The 18,327-nt window shown below is 49.0% G+C and overlaps 6 protein-coding genes across 9 annotated transcripts; 4 read left to right on the forward strand and 2 right to left on the reverse strand.

Annotated features, from left to right (window-relative positions):
* Positions 1-594: 594 nt before the first annotated feature.
* On the forward strand, positions 595-4,703 carry FOXG_03030 (mannose-1-phosphate guanyltransferase). 3 transcript variants are annotated; one of them, XM_018380532.1, is made up of 4 exons: positions 595-2,690; positions 2,742-2,785; positions 2,873-3,019; positions 3,078-4,703. In XM_018380532.1, the coding sequence occupies exons 1-4, from the start codon at positions 2,684-2,686 to the stop codon at positions 3,972-3,974; spliced, it is 1,095 nt and encodes a 364-aa protein (XP_018236823.1). In that variant the 5' UTR covers positions 595-2,683; the 3' UTR covers positions 3,975-4,703. The 3 variants fall into 3 exon arrangements, with proteins under 3 accessions (XP_018236823.1, XP_018236825.1, XP_018236824.1); XM_018380534.1 differs by having other exon boundaries at positions 2,742-3,019; XM_018380533.1 differs by having other exon boundaries at positions 595-3,019.
* A 2,751-nt stretch (positions 4,704-7,454) lies between these two features.
* Positions 7,455-9,361, forward strand: FOXG_03031 (hexokinase; the record flags this gene model as incomplete). The annotated part of the gene is made up of 5 exons (XM_018380535.1): positions 7,455-7,551; positions 7,678-7,757; positions 7,815-7,877; positions 7,976-9,191; positions 9,267-9,361. The coding sequence occupies 5 exons, from the start codon at positions 7,455-7,457 to the stop codon at positions 9,359-9,361; spliced, it is 1,551 nt and encodes a 516-aa protein (XP_018236826.1).
* A 160-nt stretch (positions 9,362-9,521) lies between these two features.
* On the reverse strand, positions 9,522-11,314 carry FOXG_03032 (uncharacterized protein). The gene has a single exon (XM_018380536.1). It carries the CDS (start codon positions 10,806-10,808, stop codon positions 9,756-9,758), a length of 1,053 nt encoding a protein of 350 aa, XP_018236827.1. The 5' UTR covers positions 10,809-11,314; the 3' UTR covers positions 9,522-9,755.
* Positions 11,315-11,429: 115 nt separating this feature from the next.
* Positions 11,430-14,757, forward strand: FOXG_03033 (uncharacterized protein). 2 transcript variants are annotated; one of them, XM_018380537.1, is made up of 2 exons: positions 11,430-12,633; positions 12,833-14,757. In XM_018380537.1, the coding sequence occupies exons 1-2, from the start codon at positions 12,565-12,567 to the stop codon at positions 13,877-13,879; spliced, it is 1,116 nt and encodes a 371-aa protein (XP_018236828.1). In that variant the 5' UTR covers positions 11,430-12,564; the 3' UTR covers positions 13,880-14,757. The 2 variants fall into 2 exon arrangements, with proteins under 2 accessions (XP_018236828.1, XP_018236829.1); XM_018380538.1 differs by lacking the exon at positions 11,430-12,633 and adding an exon at positions 12,649-12,771 and having other exon boundaries at positions 12,833-14,240.
* Positions 12,633-14,975, reverse strand: FOXG_03034 (peptidyl-prolyl cis-trans isomerase-like 1). The gene is made up of 2 exons (XM_018380539.1): positions 14,824-14,975; positions 12,633-14,775 (listed from the first exon to the last, which is right to left on the reverse strand). Exons 1-2 carry the CDS (start codon positions 14,854-14,856, stop codon positions 14,317-14,319), a joined length of 492 nt encoding a protein of 163 aa, XP_018236830.1. The 5' UTR covers positions 14,857-14,975; the 3' UTR covers positions 12,633-14,316.
* A 325-nt stretch (positions 14,976-15,300) lies between these two features.
* Positions 15,301-17,766, forward strand: FOXG_03035 (uncharacterized protein). The gene is made up of 2 exons (XM_018380540.1): positions 15,301-16,497; positions 16,549-17,766. The coding sequence occupies exons 1-2, from the start codon at positions 15,575-15,577 to the stop codon at positions 17,345-17,347; spliced, it is 1,722 nt and encodes a 573-aa protein (XP_018236831.1). The 5' UTR covers positions 15,301-15,574; the 3' UTR covers positions 17,348-17,766.
* The last annotated feature ends 561 nt before the right edge of the window (positions 17,767-18,327 follow it).

Raw genomic sequence — 18,327 nt, forward strand, 5'->3', positions numbered from 1 at the left:
CGATATGAGAAAATGTGGAGGACTTTGAGACTGGGATGAATTATGAGGATTACCATGGAATATGGAGCAATTTGATGGCAATACGCTATTAACGACGATAATGATTATGACCTTTTTTATTATTACTAAACTTTCGATTGCCGGTAGATTCTTGTGTCTCACCTTGTGTTTCCTGATCTTGATACATTCCTAATTGTTCATGTGATACTTGTACCATCCTTTCAATCGATGTGATCCTTGATGCTTGAAAAGAGAAAGATTTGCAAATGCTTTGAGAGAAGACCATTGGGAAATGAGGAGACCATATCGCTCCAGGCCAACCTGCCCATGACTTACAGAATGCATTCTGAGGCCTTCACCTTCACGATATTGTACTTGAATAAGTGGCCTCAGAGGCTCAAAGACAATGGAGTCAGGGCCAGAACCATCAACTGAGCGATGATCAGTCAAATGTAGCCATGGACTGCAGCGCCACACATAATAAGCTGGGGTATTAATCCCAGTGTAACTCAGATCGCTTGATCCTGTGCACCAATAGTTGTTTGAGGTTGGCGGATGAAGTCAGCTCAAACTCAATTCTAACAATATCCAAGCTTCAGAAAGCCACAATGTTTGCATATGCTACCAAGAATCCAAGTTAGGTTGAAAGCGGCAATCAATAAGGAAACAAGAAGTCAGACCAACAAACGATTTTGTCGGGAATCTGGATAACGCGAGCAACTGTCAGCTGTTAAGGAGGTGGGAACACAACGCCACCAACTCCAAACTCTATTGCTGGCTCTGTGAACTTTCAGTGAGGATCGTCAGTGCAGCGTCAAGTTGTTACAGATTTCAACCTCTATTGTGACGTCGAACAAGCTGTGAGTATGGCGCAGCCGTGAGACGGAGAGACTGGGGTGAATAATCAAACGAGAGTTACATAGTGCATCAAACATTTGATACATGCCGATCATGATTTGGCTGAACTGTATCCCAATACACAGGCACAGGTTCAAGGGTGAGGGGAGGTTGACAGAGTTTGCAAGTTTATTGCACATGAGGGTCACGAGGTGGTTATTGACAGCTCAATCAGAATAGAGAAGAGCAAAGGGAGGGGCTCACGCTAAACTAAGCAGACGTGTCAGATGGAGACACGGGAGAGGCTGAGAGATGGAAACGCCTTCGACGATGAAGTCATATGGGGTGAGGTGGAACGTCTTTCTTTGTGTTACGAACAGTTGTTCCCATTCACGACGTGACAAAGAGTCTGAATAAAGTCACGGGGTTCTGTGCGTGCTATACTCGGAAGGTCATCACAGTTGAAAAAGCCAATGTAGAAATCGCCATTAACACGAGGAACTCTCGTAAATGAGCTGCAGGGTCCTCGTCAGGGGTTGTAAAAATGAACGTCAGCTTATGAGTGGTTGTGTGGCCACCTCCTGTCCTCCTTTAACTAAGTCAATGCCTTGAGGAGGAGAAGATGGTGCCACTGGCTCGGACCTCGATCAGCTAACAACCTCATAAAAATGAGAAGGCAAAGACTGTGAATAGGAGTCGGGGCCATCGATTGAGCCTTGACCTGTTGGTATTGAGAATCACAGTCTGGCATAAAGTGATACAGTGTAATATGTAGGAGGTAATTAGGGGGTCTAATTACTGATGAACTTGACATTGATCTCCAGACCTCCTCTGGCAGAAGAAAGGCACGGGTTTCAAATAATGATTTGTTCTCAAATTCAATGAAAATCATGTCAGATATTAATCAATTCTAGAATAACCATACGCTGAACAGGGGGTTTAATATAATTTCGCCAGGGAAGGGACAAGGTGTAGAGCCACAATGACCCGCAAGACCTGTTTGATTGGAGTGAGAAGAGCACGCAGCCCCCTTTCTATTAGAGGACCTCGTGTCGCGGATCGTTTGTCTGTGTGGCCCGGATGGGAGATGGCAATAGCCTGAGAGGCGTAGACTAACTGACTATTGGATATGAAGGAGTTGAGAGTCCCAGATGCATTCCTTGTGATATTCTGGCCTGGAGATGAAGGGATCGGGAACAATAGCGGTAATAGCATTGTGGGAATTACTACAGAACCATACTCTGAGGTCAATGATGACGTGAACGAGATACAAGCATCAGACTTCCTCTCCCTACTGGCTGATTAGATAACTTGAGTATCGTGAAACAAGTGACTGAGCCGCGTTTCTACAGAGATCTTGATCGTAGCTGGAAGTCAAATCTCGAAGCCGCTGAAAACTACCTAACCTGAGTTAGACCCTGGGCTATGGCACTGGCAGCCCGTGTGGTCCCCTGTAATCTGGGTCCAGTTCCCCACTCTCAGCCTGCTTAGGTCGTCTCTCTGGCTGCATCTACCCACGTTGGCCTTTTTAGAACATCCCCACTTCCCTCTGCTTGTGCTCTCTCTCCTGAGTTCAAAGTTGAGCTTCTTCTTCTTCTTCTCCTCTCCTCCTGATCTTCCCCTTTCTCTCTGACCTTCACTTTGACTCTGATCCAGATACTCAATCTCTCGAGATACCCGATACCCTTTAAACATTTTATTCTTCCTTAATCTAATCCTGTCGAGGTTGCTTCCTTCTTTTCAGGACCTCGCTGCTGTCACTCTCTGTTCTTTACTTTCTCTGTCCCTGTCGACTCACGTTGCTCCAACGCATTCACCCACGTAACAGCTTCTCAATACCGCAATCATGAAGGGTACGCTTCATCTGGCCATTCTCAACTTCTCCAGCAGCTAAAAATGCGTAGGACTTATTCTTGTCGGCGGCTTTGGTACTCGCCTTCGCCCTCTCGTACGTTACCCCTCAGGCGCGCAAAACTCCTGTGCACCCCTCCAATATTTGTTTTGTGTGTGACTGACATGCTGTGGCGCATTACAGACCCTCACTCTCCCCAAGCCTCTTGTCGAGTTCGCCAACAAGCCCATGATTGTGCACCAGATTGAGGCGCTGGTCGCAGCGGGTGTCACTGATATCGTCCTTGCTGTCAACTACAGACCTGAGATCATGGAGAAGTTCTTGGCTGAGGTAAGAACCTGGAGCCTTTATATTCTCCTTAAAGCCATATAACTGACACTCTCTGCAGTACGAGGAGAAGTACAACATCAACATCGAATTCTCCGTCGAGACTGAGCCCCTCGATACCGCTGGACCCCTGAAGCTTGCTGAGAGTATTCTCGCTAAGGACGACTCTCCCTTCTTCGTCCTCAACTCCGATGTCATCTGCGACTACCCCTTCCAGGACCTCCTGGCTTTCCACAAGAACCACGGCAATGAGGGTACCATTGTCGTCACCAAGGTTGAGGAACCCTCCAAGTATGGTGTTGTTGTCCACCAGCCCGGTCACCGCTCTTTGATCGACCGATTTGTCGAGAAGCCCGTCGAGTTCGTCGGCAACCGTATCAACGCCGGCATGTACATCTTCAACACTTCCATCCTCGACCGTATCGAGCTCCGCCCGACTTCTATCGAGAAGGAGACCTTCCCCGCTATGGTCAAGGACAACCAGCTTCATTCTTTCGACCTCGAAGGCTTCTGGATGGACGTTGGACAGCCCAAGGACTTCCTCAGCGGTACATGCCTGTACCTCTCTTCCCTCACAAAGAAGGGCAGCAAGGAGCTCACTCCTCCCACTGAGCCCTACGTTCACGGCGGAAATGTCATGATCCACCCCTCTGCCAAGATTGGCAAGAACTGCAGGATCGGACCCAATGTCACGATCGGTCCTGATGTCGTTATCGGTGACGGTGTCCGCCTGCAACGATGTGTGTTGCTCCGTGGCTCCAAGGTCAAGGACCACGCCTGGGTGAAGTCCACCATCGTCGGCTGGAACAGCACCGTTGGCCGATGGGCTCGCCTCGAGAACGTGACAGTTCTCGGCGACGATGTCACAATTGGTGATGAGATCTACGTCAACGGTGGCAGCGTCCTCCCCCACAAATCTATCAAGGCTAACGTCGACATTCCTGCCATTATCATGTAAGGAGCGATCTAACGAACCATCGCCTTATTCGAAGCTCGCTGGAGGACACACCAGCGAGATTTCTCATCTATGCTCTAATCTCGAACGACAGCGACGAAGAAGAATTCAAGAAGCAAAATTCACCACTCTGGGGAGATGTGCTGGCCACCATTCTATACCATGGAGGCGGGGGGGGAAGAAATCAAGAGCCTGCCGCTCTCTCTATCTTAATACTTTTGTGCAATTGTCTAATGCCCCTTTATGCGTGTTTATCTGGCGTCTAGGTCGATATTTACAGAGGGCGGGCAGGCAGGCAAGCCATGGAAGGACAAAAACAAGGCAGTTGGGCAGGCAGGGTTCATGGCAGCTCTCTGAGGCAGCCATGTTAAACGTCTATGTTACAGTTATTTGTATTAAAGAAGGTGGCTCAACACCATTTTGAAACTTTACGGCTTTTCCCGTCCCTCGTGAGATGTGTTAACATAGCTCAGCAAGACAAGTTATGTGTAGTCGGGGCTTTGGTGTAGTTTTCTGAGACATTCCCGGACATGCACTGCGTGGTTTACACTGTTGGTTTTGATTCAAATCCAGCGGAGGGAGCAGCTCATGACCAGCGAGAGGAGAGAATTAATGTTCAGATGCTACGGCCTCAGTGAGCAGGAAAACTTGAGCCTTTAGAGGAGAGTACTAGAATAAACTCAGTAAAGAGTCCCCTAAGTTCAGACCAAATTACCTAAATCTTTTCGTCACTTAGGGTCAAGGTCCTAAGCTTTGCATCCTCTAGCATAGATAATAGGTGATTCTGTAGGTGATCTTTTACGTGGGCACACAGTCTGTTCGAGATTCTTCGGGTCTGTTTATCATAGAGTATAAAAGACATTCAGTGGTAGAAAATAGAAGCTCAAACCTCGAATATGAGGTTTGAATCACGTTTGCAAGTGGATTTTCTGATTGGTCGTAGACCTGATCAACAGGCCAGGTTCCCCAAACACAGATGGGCCAAGCAGTAGGGAATGCGGCCCGGCGAGGATAGCCATAAGGCTGCGAGACAATCGTGGCTCTATTACATCCATTATCACGAAGACGTCTATAGAATTTGAGAAAATCATTTAAGGTTACAAACTTCAGCTTCAATATTCAACCGTAGTAATAGTTCAGCGGTTGCCCTCATTTCATCACTAAGGGCTTAGAGTTTCAAGCAGGGGGACGTGAGAATTCGTTGTCAAAAACAGAAGACTCACATTGAAGCGTGATTCAGGCTTCGGACCTATTAACGTTATGCACGGTGTTACTAAAAGAGCGATGGCTTCTCTGAAATTCTTGACAGCTAAGGAAGGCTATCGAGTTAGCAAATAATTCGTAGGAGGGCTTATTACTGTCGGTGGGAAAGTGGCTCAAAGCTTTCTTGGTTAGGTACCTCATGGATGAAGAGCGGTGTCGTGGAATGGGGCGCCTTCCTCGAAGTTTACCATCTGTTACATTTGACCGGTTTTGTCCCTTATAAGTCCTCAAAGTTTTCACAAAAACAAGGAAGACGGAAAAAACTGAGCACGACTCTTCAAACCCTGCCGCAGAACTGGCTACCTACCTACATTACCAAGCCACGTCTGAGGCCTAAAACGTGAAGATATTTACCACCTGCCATTTTGTTCAAAACGTTCTCATTATACCCACACCACACGACACAGATCACCATTTTATTCTCGAACGATTGCGGTATTTCGAGGATAAACCACGGCACGCAAGAGACGGGGCATGTTGCATATCGTTCCTGACATTGTGAATGCCAGTGTATCATTGTCCTTGAGGCTCAAGCCACGAAACACTGTGCCGGGTCCAAGCCCACCACTTACATTACACCAATCCGACCTCTGCATCACCCAACAGGAGACTCACGAGATCAAGCGCCGAAGTCCCCCCTCTGAGTCTCGCATGATACGTCGGGGCGGCTCATTGACGTGGAAGTTGACGGTTTCTTCTTCCGTGTCTGGTGCACCCGATACGGAGGAGACGGGCCGTTTCAAAAGCCTCAATTCAGCAACGACCACAACGACGGAGATCTAGACTTTGTCAAGAACTCTCTGACTGTTTGTCACCTCATTGCCGACACTCTTACGATCGAGAGGTCATTGGTCCTGCGAAATTCATAGAGGAGAAAATCTTAGACAAGCACGCGACCAAAGCAGGCCAGAAAACCTCATCTTGAAATTCACCACAAGAGGGCACCAAGATACAGCCGGGGCCCTGGCTTAGAAGTGGTGGTCAATTAGACAATGGAGGCACAGCAGGTGCAGGTGTATGGACATGGACATGGACATGAGATTAAGACGAAGAAGCCCCCTTGGCCTCGGTTCCTTGTCTCATGTGTAGCTCTCATGCTGTTTCTAGTGGTAAGTTGGCATTTCAATACGGTATTCTTTTTTTTCCCCTGTGCTTGGTATTTACTGGGCCCATCATATCATTTTGCAGTATCATTCCTACCCCGTCATCCCGCCTTTCACCCACACGTCCATTTGTCTCCCCGTTGCCCCATCTGTGGCTCTCCAGCCCAGAAATCACCCGTCCGCGAACCGCAAGACTGGGACTGGGTTGAGCTCGGCTCATGAAGATGATGCATGGCATGACCTGGCCGAAACCTTACTAGTGAGGGTACAGTTGAGGGACTTGACGATAGCATCATCTTCACGGCTGGGGACTACTGGCGACTCTTATTTTTTTTTTACTGGGGCCAAGTTGGCTTATGACGGCATCCCAGTGGATATGCACGCGGGACATGAGCCTCAAGAAATAATTATTTTGGTTTATTAGAGACCAAGCACCCTAAAAAACAAGACGTTGGAAGCAAGACACGGCGAAGTTCGGCGTATTAGCGGAGCCTCGATGAGCTTTCTCCCCCGCACCCCGAGCACCACCGACCACACCTCCACCATCTCTCCACTTGGACGGCCTCTCCACGGCCGCCCGGCGACACTTCGATTGGGTTGGGTGCTTCAGAACCATGGGGATGGCGCCTCAATCAGGAGAAGGAAGCAACTGGAGTGAGGCTCGTGGTATTAAAAAATCCACTGCATTTCGGGCCCATTCGGCGCTCAATACCCAGTCTCAGAAACTTTGGCCCTTGTCATCACTCACGTAACGCTCCATGATCCCCAGGCCCCAGAAAACACCCCCATTTCTAGTCGTCATTGGTAGTTGATCAGCCACTGACACAGGTTCCGTCAGCAGCTCTCCCAGCTTGTCCTCAGTAACGGTGACGCCAAGCTCCAGCAGCAGCCAGAGCTCAAATTCCCAAGAAACCTTTTGACCTCGTTGTCGTCCGCCAACGCCTCAATTTTGGTTTCCTTCTCCTCCCTCCTCCAATTATTCTCTCTACGAACTCTTCACCTTTTATTCCCTCAATTCTCTCTCTCATCTCCACCACCAATCCCTTCAGCGTCCGAAGCTGTCTGCTATATCCCCCCTCTCTTCACGACCACGCCGCCCACCTCACCAGCTATCACCATGGCTCTCGCTGACGAGTCCAACCGTATCGTCCAAGAGTTCGATTTCTCCGACGAGGAACTTAACACTCATGTGAAGGAGTTCTTGAGGCAAATGGGTATGCTCACCCCTCGCTCCACGTAGAATCTGCGCCGCGGTGCTACTGCAGCTCATTGTCATGATGCGCATTTTCTCCCATTTTGGCTTTAAACCCTCAACAAAACCCAAACTCACAATTTCCTAGATGAGGGCCTTCACAAAGAGGGTACCAGCCTCCAACAAATCCCTACCTACGTCACCGGCGTTCCCAATGGCACAGAAAAGGTGATTTTTATCCACATTTGGCTCGTGAAGCTGCCCAGACTGATTCTCCCTCATTAGGGTCTGTATCTGGCCGTTGATCTGGGAGGCACAAACTTCCGAGTTTGCTCCATCATGCTCATGGTGACACCACCTTTAACCTCACTTACAACAAGGTGCCATTCCGAAGGAGCTTATGGTCGCAAAGACCTCCTCACAACTCTTTTCTTTCCTCGCCATAGCAGATCGAGATCTTCCTCAAGGAGCACCATGCCGACCGCTTCAACTCCCACCTGCGTCGTCGCAACACTGCCAGTACTCCCTCGGGCTATCGCGATGAACATATCTTCCGCCTGGGGTTCACCTTCAGCTTCCCTGTCAAGCAGCTAGCTATTAACAAGGGTCTGCTAATTCGATGGACCAAGGGCTTTGACATTCCTGATGCCATAGGCAAGGACGTCTGCGCTCTGCTTCAGACCGAGATCGACAAGCTCCACCTCCCCGTCAAGGTTGCGGCGCTCGTAAACGACACTGTCGGCACTCTCATGGCTCGATCCTACACTTCAACCAGCAAGAGCCGATCTGTGCTCGGTGCCATCTTTGGTACTGGTACCAACGGTGCCTACATGGAAAAATTGAGCAACATCAAGAAGCCTATCTCTGGGGAGTATGATCAGTCAACAGGAGAGATGGTTGTCAACACAGAGTGGGGTTCTTTTGACAACCAGCTCAACGTTTTGCCATCAACACCTTGGGATAAGGCTCTTGACGCCGAAAGTGTAAACCCTGGCCTTCAAATGTTCGAGAAGCGGGTGTCTGGTATGTTCTTGGGCGAGATTGTCCGACTTGCCATGGCCGATATGATCAACAATGAGAGTTCGTCTCTGTTCAAGGATCTCAACTCGAGCACGAACGATTGGGGCACCACCACAAACATCGCGCCATCGTCTGGCTTCCTTAAGCCTTGGGGACTCGACAGCTCCATCATGTCCGTTGCGGCCGCCGACAATACCCCTGAGCTGTCTACCCTTCGCCAGGAACTCGAGAACCTCCTCAGTGTTTATACTCCCTCGCTCGAGGATGCTCAGGCTTTCAAGTCTGTTTCCAATGCTGTTGGTCGTCGCGCTGCTCGATTGTCAGCTGTCGCCATCGGTGCCATCGCCCTCAACTCTGGCAAGCTCAATGATCTCGATGAAGAGGTTATTGATATCGGTGTCGATGGCAGTCTCGTCGAGCACTACCCTTTCTTCCGCGATATGATCTACGAGGCCCTCCGTGCCATTGACGGCATTGGACCACAGGGTGCTGAGAAGATCCGAATCGGTATCGCTAAGGACGGTAGCGGTGTCGGCGCCGCCCTGATTGCCCTGGTGGCTGCTGGCAGGGAGAAGCCCGAAGATTATTTGACTGACTTGAGATCCGAGTCCAACCGCGCTCGCAAGTCTTCTGATGCGATCCGTACGTTCTACCCTCCATCCCAAGCCATTCAAACTTCGGCTTCCGCATAAGCGACATTTGCTAACAATTTAATAGTCGATTCTGCACCAGTCTCTAACCAGGCACTCCTAATTGGCGGTGCTGTCGGTCTCCTTGCGCTAGCAGCTATATGGTATAGCAAGCGTCGATGAGCAACTACATGTTTTGGTGTTATGTTTCTGAGTTGATAACTCGTGTCAAGATTTATGTATATATGTGCATGTGACGGGATGTGGTCATGTTCATTTTTGGGCCCTAGGCGTTTTCTTGAATTTTTTCATCCCTTTGCAATTTTTTTTTCTACATTCAAAAGTTGTATAATTATGAGGCAACTAGTTTTATGACGAGATAATCTGATGATTCCTTTTCAGTTTCCCCAGGAACAGCTGGATGTATTATTGGGTTATTATTATGGTAAGTCTAATATTGTGTCTTTTTCTGAAGCGCGTCTAGCCCATCCGAACCGTTGAAATCGTATACCATCGTGAAGCAATCCATTCTTCTTTAGTAGCAGCTTATATCAATCACATCTTTCTCGTCCATGCCTCAATTCCCAAAAGCAGCCGCAGGATAAGACCTATCCTTCTTCTTTCGCGCCGCAGAGCTACTTCTAGAGCTTGCACCGGAGCCAGTACTTCCTACCCGGGGCGGTGGTGCGAGACGGCTGTTTGCCATATCCTCAGGGAGATCATTCCACTCCGTCTCAGGTCGTTGATTTTGATAGGATTTCCCAGACTGAGGCATGGGAGGTCTTGAGGTGCTATTTTTGGGAGGACCTGACGCTGCGTCCAGGTTGACAATGTCAGCAGTTGCGCTCGCAAGCACACTATGTTGAGGCGCAGAAGAGGAAGAAGGTAGCAAGTTCCGGACAGAAGCGCCAGTGGGACGGCTGACTAGCCAAGCGGAATTGGGACGCAGCTTGAGATAGTAGCCCTCAATGGGTTGGTTCTCGCGCTTGAAGCCACGACCTTCATACCATTTCAGACCCTCCTCATTCTCAGTCCAAACATGGGCCGTGACAGTTGTCACATTCAAGTTGGGGTCCGATACAGCACCTGCAATGATATTGTCCACTGCAGCGTTCACGAGACCCAGCGATCGATAAGGCGAGAGCAGACATAGCGACTGAATGTATAGATTCTGGGGCATGACTCCCTGACTGTTGGAATCGAGGATGGGTTCAACGCGGCAAACGACACCGCCGACGACCTTGGCTTCAGAACCATTGTGAGCCCAGGTGATGACTCGGGAAAAGCGACCAGATGTCGGATCAACTGCACGTTGATAGAAGCTGTCGGGGTAGCTAACGGGAAGAAGGAGGGCGTTGATGCGACGTAGAGCGTTGATATCGTCGTTCGAGACCAGCCGGATCGTAACTTCTTGAGGGAGAGATGTCGGTAGAGGCGGGATCTGGAACGAGGCTATCGTGGAGTCTGGCGTCTTCGAGGTTGGTGGAGGGGCAGTAGCAGCAGGCGGCGGGGGAGGCCCTGAGAGTTCTATGAGAGCTCCCTGAGAAGGCGGAGGCGCATATTTGGGTGTTTTTGCCGAGAAGAAGGATCGGATAGAGGTTTGGGCGGGTTTTGTGGACGGAAGTGACATATTAACGTGGACGTATGTAAATGTGCAGTTGGAGGTTGATCGAGACAGGTAGAGGTTGTATGTTGTTGAGAGAGGACGGAGGTTGTTTATGAGACAGATATCGACGAACTGTAAACAAGGGAAAAGAAAACTAAGGTTTGGGAAAAGTGAGACAAATACCCAGCCGAAACCCTAAACTATGCACTCTTTGAGTCTAAGTGTCAATCCGGAGCAATGAGGATTATGCTTTCGTGGATGTATTCAAAGGGTCGAAAAAGCATGGAAGTCCAGAGGGGATGAGGCTCTTGGATAGCCACTAGCGCGGATCACCCAATGAATGGCATTCAAGATGAAGGGATAGCCAATCCCACGTGAGAGATCTAGATTGAAGTCGATCGCCATTCGTTAAGGGAGGCCCTTGATGGGCATTAGATAAATTTAGCAGCATCCGGTATTTTGAAGGGTACCCGCCCCTGAAAGTCGATTGACAGGTGCCGTTTGTGAGTTGCAGGATGAGTAAGTGGTTTGATATTAGTGTCGTGCAGTATTGGATCCATAGTAACAGATGGCACATGGGCAACTCTAGGGATGAGTACAAACATTATACGGTAAGGCATACATTCCATTGATACTGCTCCATCACGACAGACTCTTTGTATATCGGGTATTCCTTGATTCTCTGGGCAATCTTTTATATAAAAGTCGTACGCTATGAGCTGCATTAGTGACATCCAAGCCAGAGGTGATCGATCGTCCCTTGCATCTGTCATGGTTATCAATTAAGCTTCACGCAAGCGAAGCTGCCGGATCTTGATCAATCGATCTTGATAATTACCTTTCGCATCCCGCCGGCATGATAGACTCAGTACCTGAATAATAACATTATCGGGCTGTGGTAAGATACATACTAACCCCTAATCTTGTCAGATTCGTTATATGGGTGGAGATGACTCCATGTCCCTCTCCCAAACTCTACGTCTCTAATTTCAGTGGCTGATACCGACCGAGGTGAGCACTGAGCGCTGGGGCACACTGACTCCCACTGAGGCTCGGGCTCAGTCTCGGGTGGCTTCTGTTAACGTTGACTTTTATTTTTTTGCTTAAAATCTTCCCCTTGACTTTGAACAATCAGAACCAACCGTCTCGTCATCTTTGGTTCGTCGCTGGCATCAAAATTTGTCGCTGCATTTGGGATTCTTTTGTTCTTTTCCTTTTGAATTACTCGCTTCAATAAGCGGGCCATCTATTTCGTCACTTGGGCCGTCAATATCGATCCATCTCAAATTTCTCCCCCCGTTACCGAACGCAAACGCTGAACTTGTAGTGCACTGCGCTGGAAACCTCCTACGAACGAAGATTGGAGAATAGAAACTCATCAATTGTTACCTTATTCATCTCACCACTCCCTATTGTTAACTCACTTGGTTTACTCATTGTTTTCATCCGGATCAGAGCGACAATTACTCGTCATTCTTACTCGTACACACTAATTATTCCTCCTCTTTCACGATTAATTCTCTCACCTTCAACTTTCGATATTTTCTCCCCCAAACTTTTTTCTCTTATCGCAATAACCAGCGCCCCTACTCCGTTATTCACCTCAGTAACACTACTGTACCCCAGCTGCGATTCCGTGCACACCCCCCCTCCGCCCGGTAGCTGCCGTTTCGCTCCTCCGCATCATCACACGATTTCAGTTACACACCCTCCGCTTTTACAGCATTGTTCCTTACAAACTTGTCGGCCCTGGCTCGGACTCAGGATATCCGGCGACATCATGAATGCTGGCACGGGCAGGGCGGGCGTCATAAGCGCCCCAGATGATGCTGCTCCGATGGATAAGTTGGTAAGTATTCGGTCTCTATCTCTTTACTTGCCCACCTCCCTGCGATGCGAAACCAGTCGCCGTCCGCGAGCGCCATCATGTCCTCTGTGGCGATTGCTCATCTCTGCGCCCCTATCGCAGCACCATTGCATCGAAATTGTTGCTCGCTATCCCTCGGCAATGTCTTTTCTAATAAATTGCTAACATGAACCTTTCTCAGGCACATGCTGTACTCGATGATGTGCTTTACAACGTTCTGAGCGATCTCTTGATGAAGACGCACCGCGAAGAGAAGACAGCCAGAGCTACCACCGCTGCCATTCGCATCGAGAAGCTGGCATCCGACGCGTCCGACAGCTCAACGCCAGACTCAAAACCGGACGTACGGATTGAGACCGACGCCGCTATATACGAGGATGGAAAAGTATTGCTGAAGGGCAATCCTCTCAAGACGACCGCCGAGATTCTGTGCCCTCGATGCCATCTGCCCCGACTCCTATACCCAACGGACGGAAAAGGCGCTCAAAAACCCGATCCCGGTGTCATCTACTGCAAGAAACATCCTTACATTGATAAGCCTGGGTGCGACATCTATGGCCAGAGCTGGGTCGCGCCAGGTCCTGGTCGAGGCAAGAAGAAGAAGGATATGGAAAAGAATAATACCGATTCTCCCACCCCCGAACAGCGACCACCTAATGTTCTTTCCTTCCCCTCAGCTACTTGCAGCAAATGCAAGCGTTGCATTCTCGTCACTCGACTGAATAACCATATGGGCTCATGCATTGGGAACAGTGGTCGCAATGCCAGTCGAGCTGCAGCGCAGAAGTTGAGCAATGGCGGATCTCAGAATGACACAACGCCACCTTCATCACAAAAGGCGACTCCTGCGCCAGGCTCCCGCGCCGCCAGCCCGAAGAAGCGCGATGCCAGCGACGAAGAGGAAGATTCTGAGAACAGTCACAAGAAGAAGAAGCTCAAGCCTACTTCCTCGGTCACCAAGAAGGTGATTCTCAAGACGAAGCCGAACCTCAAAAAGGACAAACCTAAGGGTCTGTCGTCCTTAAGCCAGGAGCAGAAGGCCGACTACAGCAACAGTGAATCCGTTGAGGTGGCACCCAAGAAGGTTGTGTCTAAGGGTATCAGTCCTGTTAAGAAGCTTAAGATGAACAAACCTCCGCTGGGGTCTCCCAAGCCCAAGCCCAGCCTCATCCGCGAGGCAACTGGAGAGTCAGAATCTTCAGACACTCTCTCATCCCCTCCTCAGTAGACCTCGCTCGGGAACAGCATCATGAGCGATGTGTCATCGATCTGATGGCGTGTCAGGCTGTACTCTTAGTGTCAGCCTGGCCTACACGCATCAGCATGAATGTCATGGTTGGATACGATAGAAGCAGGCAGTACGTCACGCGACAAAGGACATCATTTGCTTATCGCTTGCTTCTCAAGAACATTTACTCTACTTGTATTATCATCAATACATCATTGCATTGGAATGGCGAGCTGGTTGGCTAAGGTTACCGGGACCGGATATTTACAGCATCCATGGAAAAGGGACCGGGGCGTTTTTGGCGTAATGAGTACAACAATGGATATTTGCAGAAATATGATCTTGAACGCGACCTGTGACCGTGATTGTGACTAGTGACTTTTAATCCTGAACGCCAATGCTAGAGATGTCTAATCCACTCCGCGAATGCTTTCTATCTAGACCTCCTCCTCCTCCTCCTCTACAACGCGAGCCTTGACAATCTTGATGTCCTCGATAGGCCTGTCCTCAGACCCAGTCTTGACCATGCCCATCCTCTTCACAGTACTCATGCCGGATTTGACCCTTCCAAAGATAGTGTGTTTGCCATCAAGCCAAGGCGTAGGCGCAAGCGTGATAAAAAACTGCGATCCGTTTGTGTTGGGGCCTGCGTTGGCCATGCTCAAGATACCAGCGCCTGTGTGCTTGAGACCCGGATCGATCTCGTCCTCGAACTTCTCGCCGTAGATAGAGCTTCCGCCGCGACCCGTTCCTGTTGGGTCGCCGCCCTGGATCATGAAATTGGGGATGATGCGGTGGAAGATGGTGTTGTCGTAGTAGCCGCGACGGACAAGGGTGGTGAAGTTATTGCAGGTCTTAGGGGCGTGGGTGGTGTAGAGCTCAAGGGTGAGCGAGCCCTGTAACTTGTCAGTAGTTGTAGTCAAAGCCGAGACTTTGTGACGTACCATTGTGGTCTCGAGTGATATGTTCGTTGTCATGATTGCGATGCTGTGTTGGGTGTGGTGTAAGTTGTTTATGATGGAGGGGAAATTTATCTGCCAAACCCATCCGTAGACACAACCAGCTTTAGTCTACGAACATGGAGCAGTGAGGTCACTGGCGGCTGGGCTATATGATTAAGGCAAACATTTCACATGGGATATCATAGTATCACTACTGCCAAGGTAACTAACTTGTTTTTCTTTTTCCTGCTGTCAACGTTTATTGTGCTTTTCCTACCAAAGTACCTTAAGGTCGGCATGTCTATCTCTATTCGACATGATGGTGGGTTTGGCGCAGGTTGCGCCTTGAGTTCCTGGCGTTTTTAGCACTGCGAGCTGCATGATTGGTCACTTGGGTCCCAAACAACTCTGTAGCAAAACGCAGGCCACTACATTTCAGCCCCATAACCTTCTGTTTCCATTCAGCTCAGTGAGCTTTTACACTTTCATCAGACGTCATTCAACAAAGATACTGCATGTCAGGACTTTGTTCTTTTTCTGTGCTTTGTCGACCTTTCATGCAGGAAAACAATCATTCTTTTCTTTTAAACTATACTGCAATTTTGCTACAGAAACAACGGGGTCAACGTGCTGAAAAATTGTCACGAAATGTCATGACTGTGACCCTTAACTCTCACTTTACACAACTTGTCCAGGCTTAGAACACGTTGCTTTCCCTCCATCACCAACATTAGCAACGTCTTCCAGTCAAACCATGGCAGAAAACGCTACAGATCCAGCCGCCCTGGAGGGCTCTTTCGATGCTCTAAATTCTACCCTCGCCAATGGGCAAAATTGGCTCTCATCTTTTGCACATATTAAAGATCTGAGTTTTGTTATGCTTGAAGTCAGGCTCGTCCTCAGCGCTATTGGCATCATCTATCTCGGTGCCCACGCTGCTCTTCGGCGACCCCCATCTGCGCAACCTGCGAAGAAAAAGAAGCCTGGTTCCAAAGATGACGACGAGGAGCGTTTTGCCCAGGGACTAGAGCCCTCCGATGCCATTATTTTCCCGCTTATGGCTGGTGCCGTCCTTATCGGCCTGTACTACCTGATTCAGTGGCTTAAGGACCCTGATATTCTGAACAAAATTCTGCGCTGGTACATGTCTACCATGTCGGTTGCTAGTCTTGTATCAATCTATTCTCATGGTATTGAGGTGGTGACCAGCCTGGCGTTTCCACGATACTGGCGCGGCCGTGACGGGCGACTAAGGGAAGCGGATCAAAAGACAAGATCAGTACAAGTCTGCGATGATGCGGGAAACCCTGACGCAGCCATCCCTAAAACGCAAAACCCCTTTCCTGGACCATTTGCTTGTTTGGCGTTCTCGGAGAAGATCCGCAAGTCTGGCTGGGAGCTTCGAGGCCTCCTTAAGCGGCATTGGGCCATCAAGCTCTTCATCCATGGAATGGGCAAAGAGGAAGGTCGAATCAAGTTTGCTCATGTAGTGTCCTTGGTTATGGCACTAGCCACGGCGCTCATTTATTCATCAACTACCTCCCCCTTGTTGAGTAATATGCTTGGTTACGCCATGTGCTATGGCTCCATTCAACTCATCTCGCCCACAGATTTCTTGACTAGTACTCTGATCCTGGTTGGTCTGTTCTTTTACGATATCATAATGGTATTTTACACGTGAGTTATAGGGCTGATCTTGAGATTGACTCCAAAGCTAAGCATTTTCAGCCCCTATATGGTTACAGTAGCAACCAAGCTGGACGTCCCAATCAAGCTCACTTTCGAGGCTGCAGAGCGTAAGAGTATCCTCGGACTGGGTGATATTGTCATTCCAGGCATGGTCATGGCCCTAGCCCTTCGGTTTGACCTCTGGCTCCATTATGATCAAAAGATCAAGTATGAGAGCACTGACCTGAAGCTCATTGAGAAGGACCCGACATCAGGCGCTCTCATCACACGGAGCGAGACTAAACACAAGGAGGTTAAGGCCAAGTACGTCAACGTCAAAGGAAAATGGGGAGATAGCCTTTGGACGCGTGGGACATTCTTTATCTTTGGGTCGCAGCAGCTGCCCCCTGACTTGGCGGCTGCACACTTTCGCAAGACTTACTTTCATGCCTCCGTCATTGGGTATCTTCTCGGCATGCTGGTTACCTTGGCTATGCTCTTGATTTTCAAGCGTGGCCAGCCTGCATTGTTGTATCTCGTTCCTGGCGTTCTGGGATCTCTCTGGCTGACAGGACTGGTGCGTGGACAAATTAAGCAGATGTGGAAATACACCGAAGATGGAAGCCTAGACAAGATTGATGTGGTTGTGGACTTGGATGGCGAGGGCAACGCGATCAAGACCCTCGGCAAACTAGAAGACGGCGTCGTGGATACAACTAAAAAGGACGAAAAGAAGGACGGAGAGGACAAACCCAAGGATAAAGAAGATGGAAAAGCAAAGGAAGGGGACAAGAGCGAAAGCAAGGAAGAACGTCATGTATTCTTACTCTCGGTTGATGCTGAGCCAGAGACAGAATAAGCGGAGGTTTCATGGCCGTAGTTTTGATGACGGGGTCTGCGTACAGTAGCAATGCCTCAGCGGAGGTCCATGAATATTAAACACATGAGAGTCATAGAGTAGACATGAACGGTTCAAAGCTTAGTCTATGAGGCTGGCTCTGTGTCTATATACGTCAAGTAACTTGTCCCGCATAAGCAACTGTCGCTTCTAGGCCAACCGAGAGAAGGGCTTTTTATCATTATCATTAACATTAATATTAAATCTGGACTGCTTCAGAATAAAATAAGAATCATTATCTCAGTGTCTCCGTATCCATCCACATCATACGCGTACCCTGTATCTCTTCAATAATAACATAATTTCGAGTCTGTATTAGTAGACATCGGCCACCACCAACGTCCTTAATCCCCTGCACCGCGTAAAGGTTCAGACTCTTCGCAGGGGTCGTTCCATCCACTCAGATCCAACGTAGCAATGCTTTGCTTTGCTTTGGACTGGGCTTCCTTTGGGGTTTTGTTGTGCCCAACACTCGGCGTTAAGATGGGCGGGGTGAATAGTGAAAAGTCGAGCGTGCTGCATGCCGAGAGTACATCCGATGTTTCCTTGACTGAAGCTTTTGAATAGTCTCTATGGTTTCGTGTGGTGACAAGAACTGGCTTTGGCAGATACACTGGTTGGCGCAACACAGCTCGTTTGGCTCGAGCCAGAAAATGGTAAAGTAGAAAATACTGCTGTGCTGAGAAGAAAAAAGACTCAGCTGGAGCAGAGAAAGAAGTAATATAAGATAAGAATGGAAGTCTCCTCTCGGACATAATGAGCCCGTTGTGGTTTAATGGCTGATCATGGTTGTGGTTGTCAAGGAGAGAAAAAAGTGCAGGATGCCCGTACAAGACTCGACTGCATAATTAGGTCTCAAGAATGAAGAAAGGGATGAGAACCTGTAGAGCACATTCAAAGTTCTCCTCATGGCCTCTTATTATACTTCATGTTCGTTGCTG

This window comes from Fusarium oxysporum, chromosome 8 (genome assembly GCF_000149955.1).
Source record: "Fusarium oxysporum f. sp. lycopersici 4287 chromosome 8, whole genome shotgun sequence".
In the NCBI taxonomy this organism is placed as follows: domain Eukaryota; kingdom Fungi; phylum Ascomycota; class Sordariomycetes; order Hypocreales; family Nectriaceae; genus Fusarium; species Fusarium oxysporum.

What these genes read in the sequence shown, in the direction of transcription:
- FOXG_03030 (XM_018380532.1), top strand. An exon ending in GTACTCGCCTTCGCCCTCTC is followed by an intron (nt 2,786 to 2,872) that starts GTACGTTACCCC and finishes GGCGCATTACAG; the next exon opens with ACCCTCACTCTCCCCAAGCC. An exon ending in TGGAGAAGTTCTTGGCTGAG is followed by an intron (nt 3,020 to 3,077) that starts GTAAGAACCTGG and finishes CACTCTCTGCAG; the next exon opens with TACGAGGAGAAGTACAACAT.
- FOXG_03032 (XM_018380536.1), bottom strand. Translation starts at nt 10,808, where the DNA reads ATGTCACTTCCGTCCACAAAACCCGCCCAAACCTCTATCCGATCCTTC.
- FOXG_03033 (XM_018380537.1), top strand. Translation starts at nt 12,565, where the DNA reads ATGAATGCTGGCACGGGCAGGGCGGGCGTCATAAGCGCCCCAGATGAT. An exon ending in CTGCTCCGATGGATAAGTTG is followed by an intron (nt 12,634 to 12,832) that starts GTAAGTATTCGG and finishes AACCTTTCTCAG; the next exon opens with GCACATGCTGTACTCGATGA.
- FOXG_03034 (XM_018380539.1), bottom strand. Translation starts at nt 14,856, where the DNA reads ATGACAACGAACATATCACTCGAGACCACAATG. An exon ending in TATCACTCGAGACCACAATG is followed by an intron (nt 14,776 to 14,823) that starts GTACGTCACAAA and finishes GACAAGTTACAG; the next exon opens with GGCTCGCTCACCCTTGAGCT.
- FOXG_03035 (XM_018380540.1), top strand. Translation starts at nt 15,575, where the DNA reads ATGGCAGAAAACGCTACAGATCCAGCCGCCCTGGAGGGCTCTTTCGAT. An exon ending in ATCATAATGGTATTTTACAC is followed by an intron (nt 16,498 to 16,548) that starts GTGAGTTATAGG and finishes AAGCATTTTCAG; the next exon opens with CCCCTATATGGTTACAGTAG.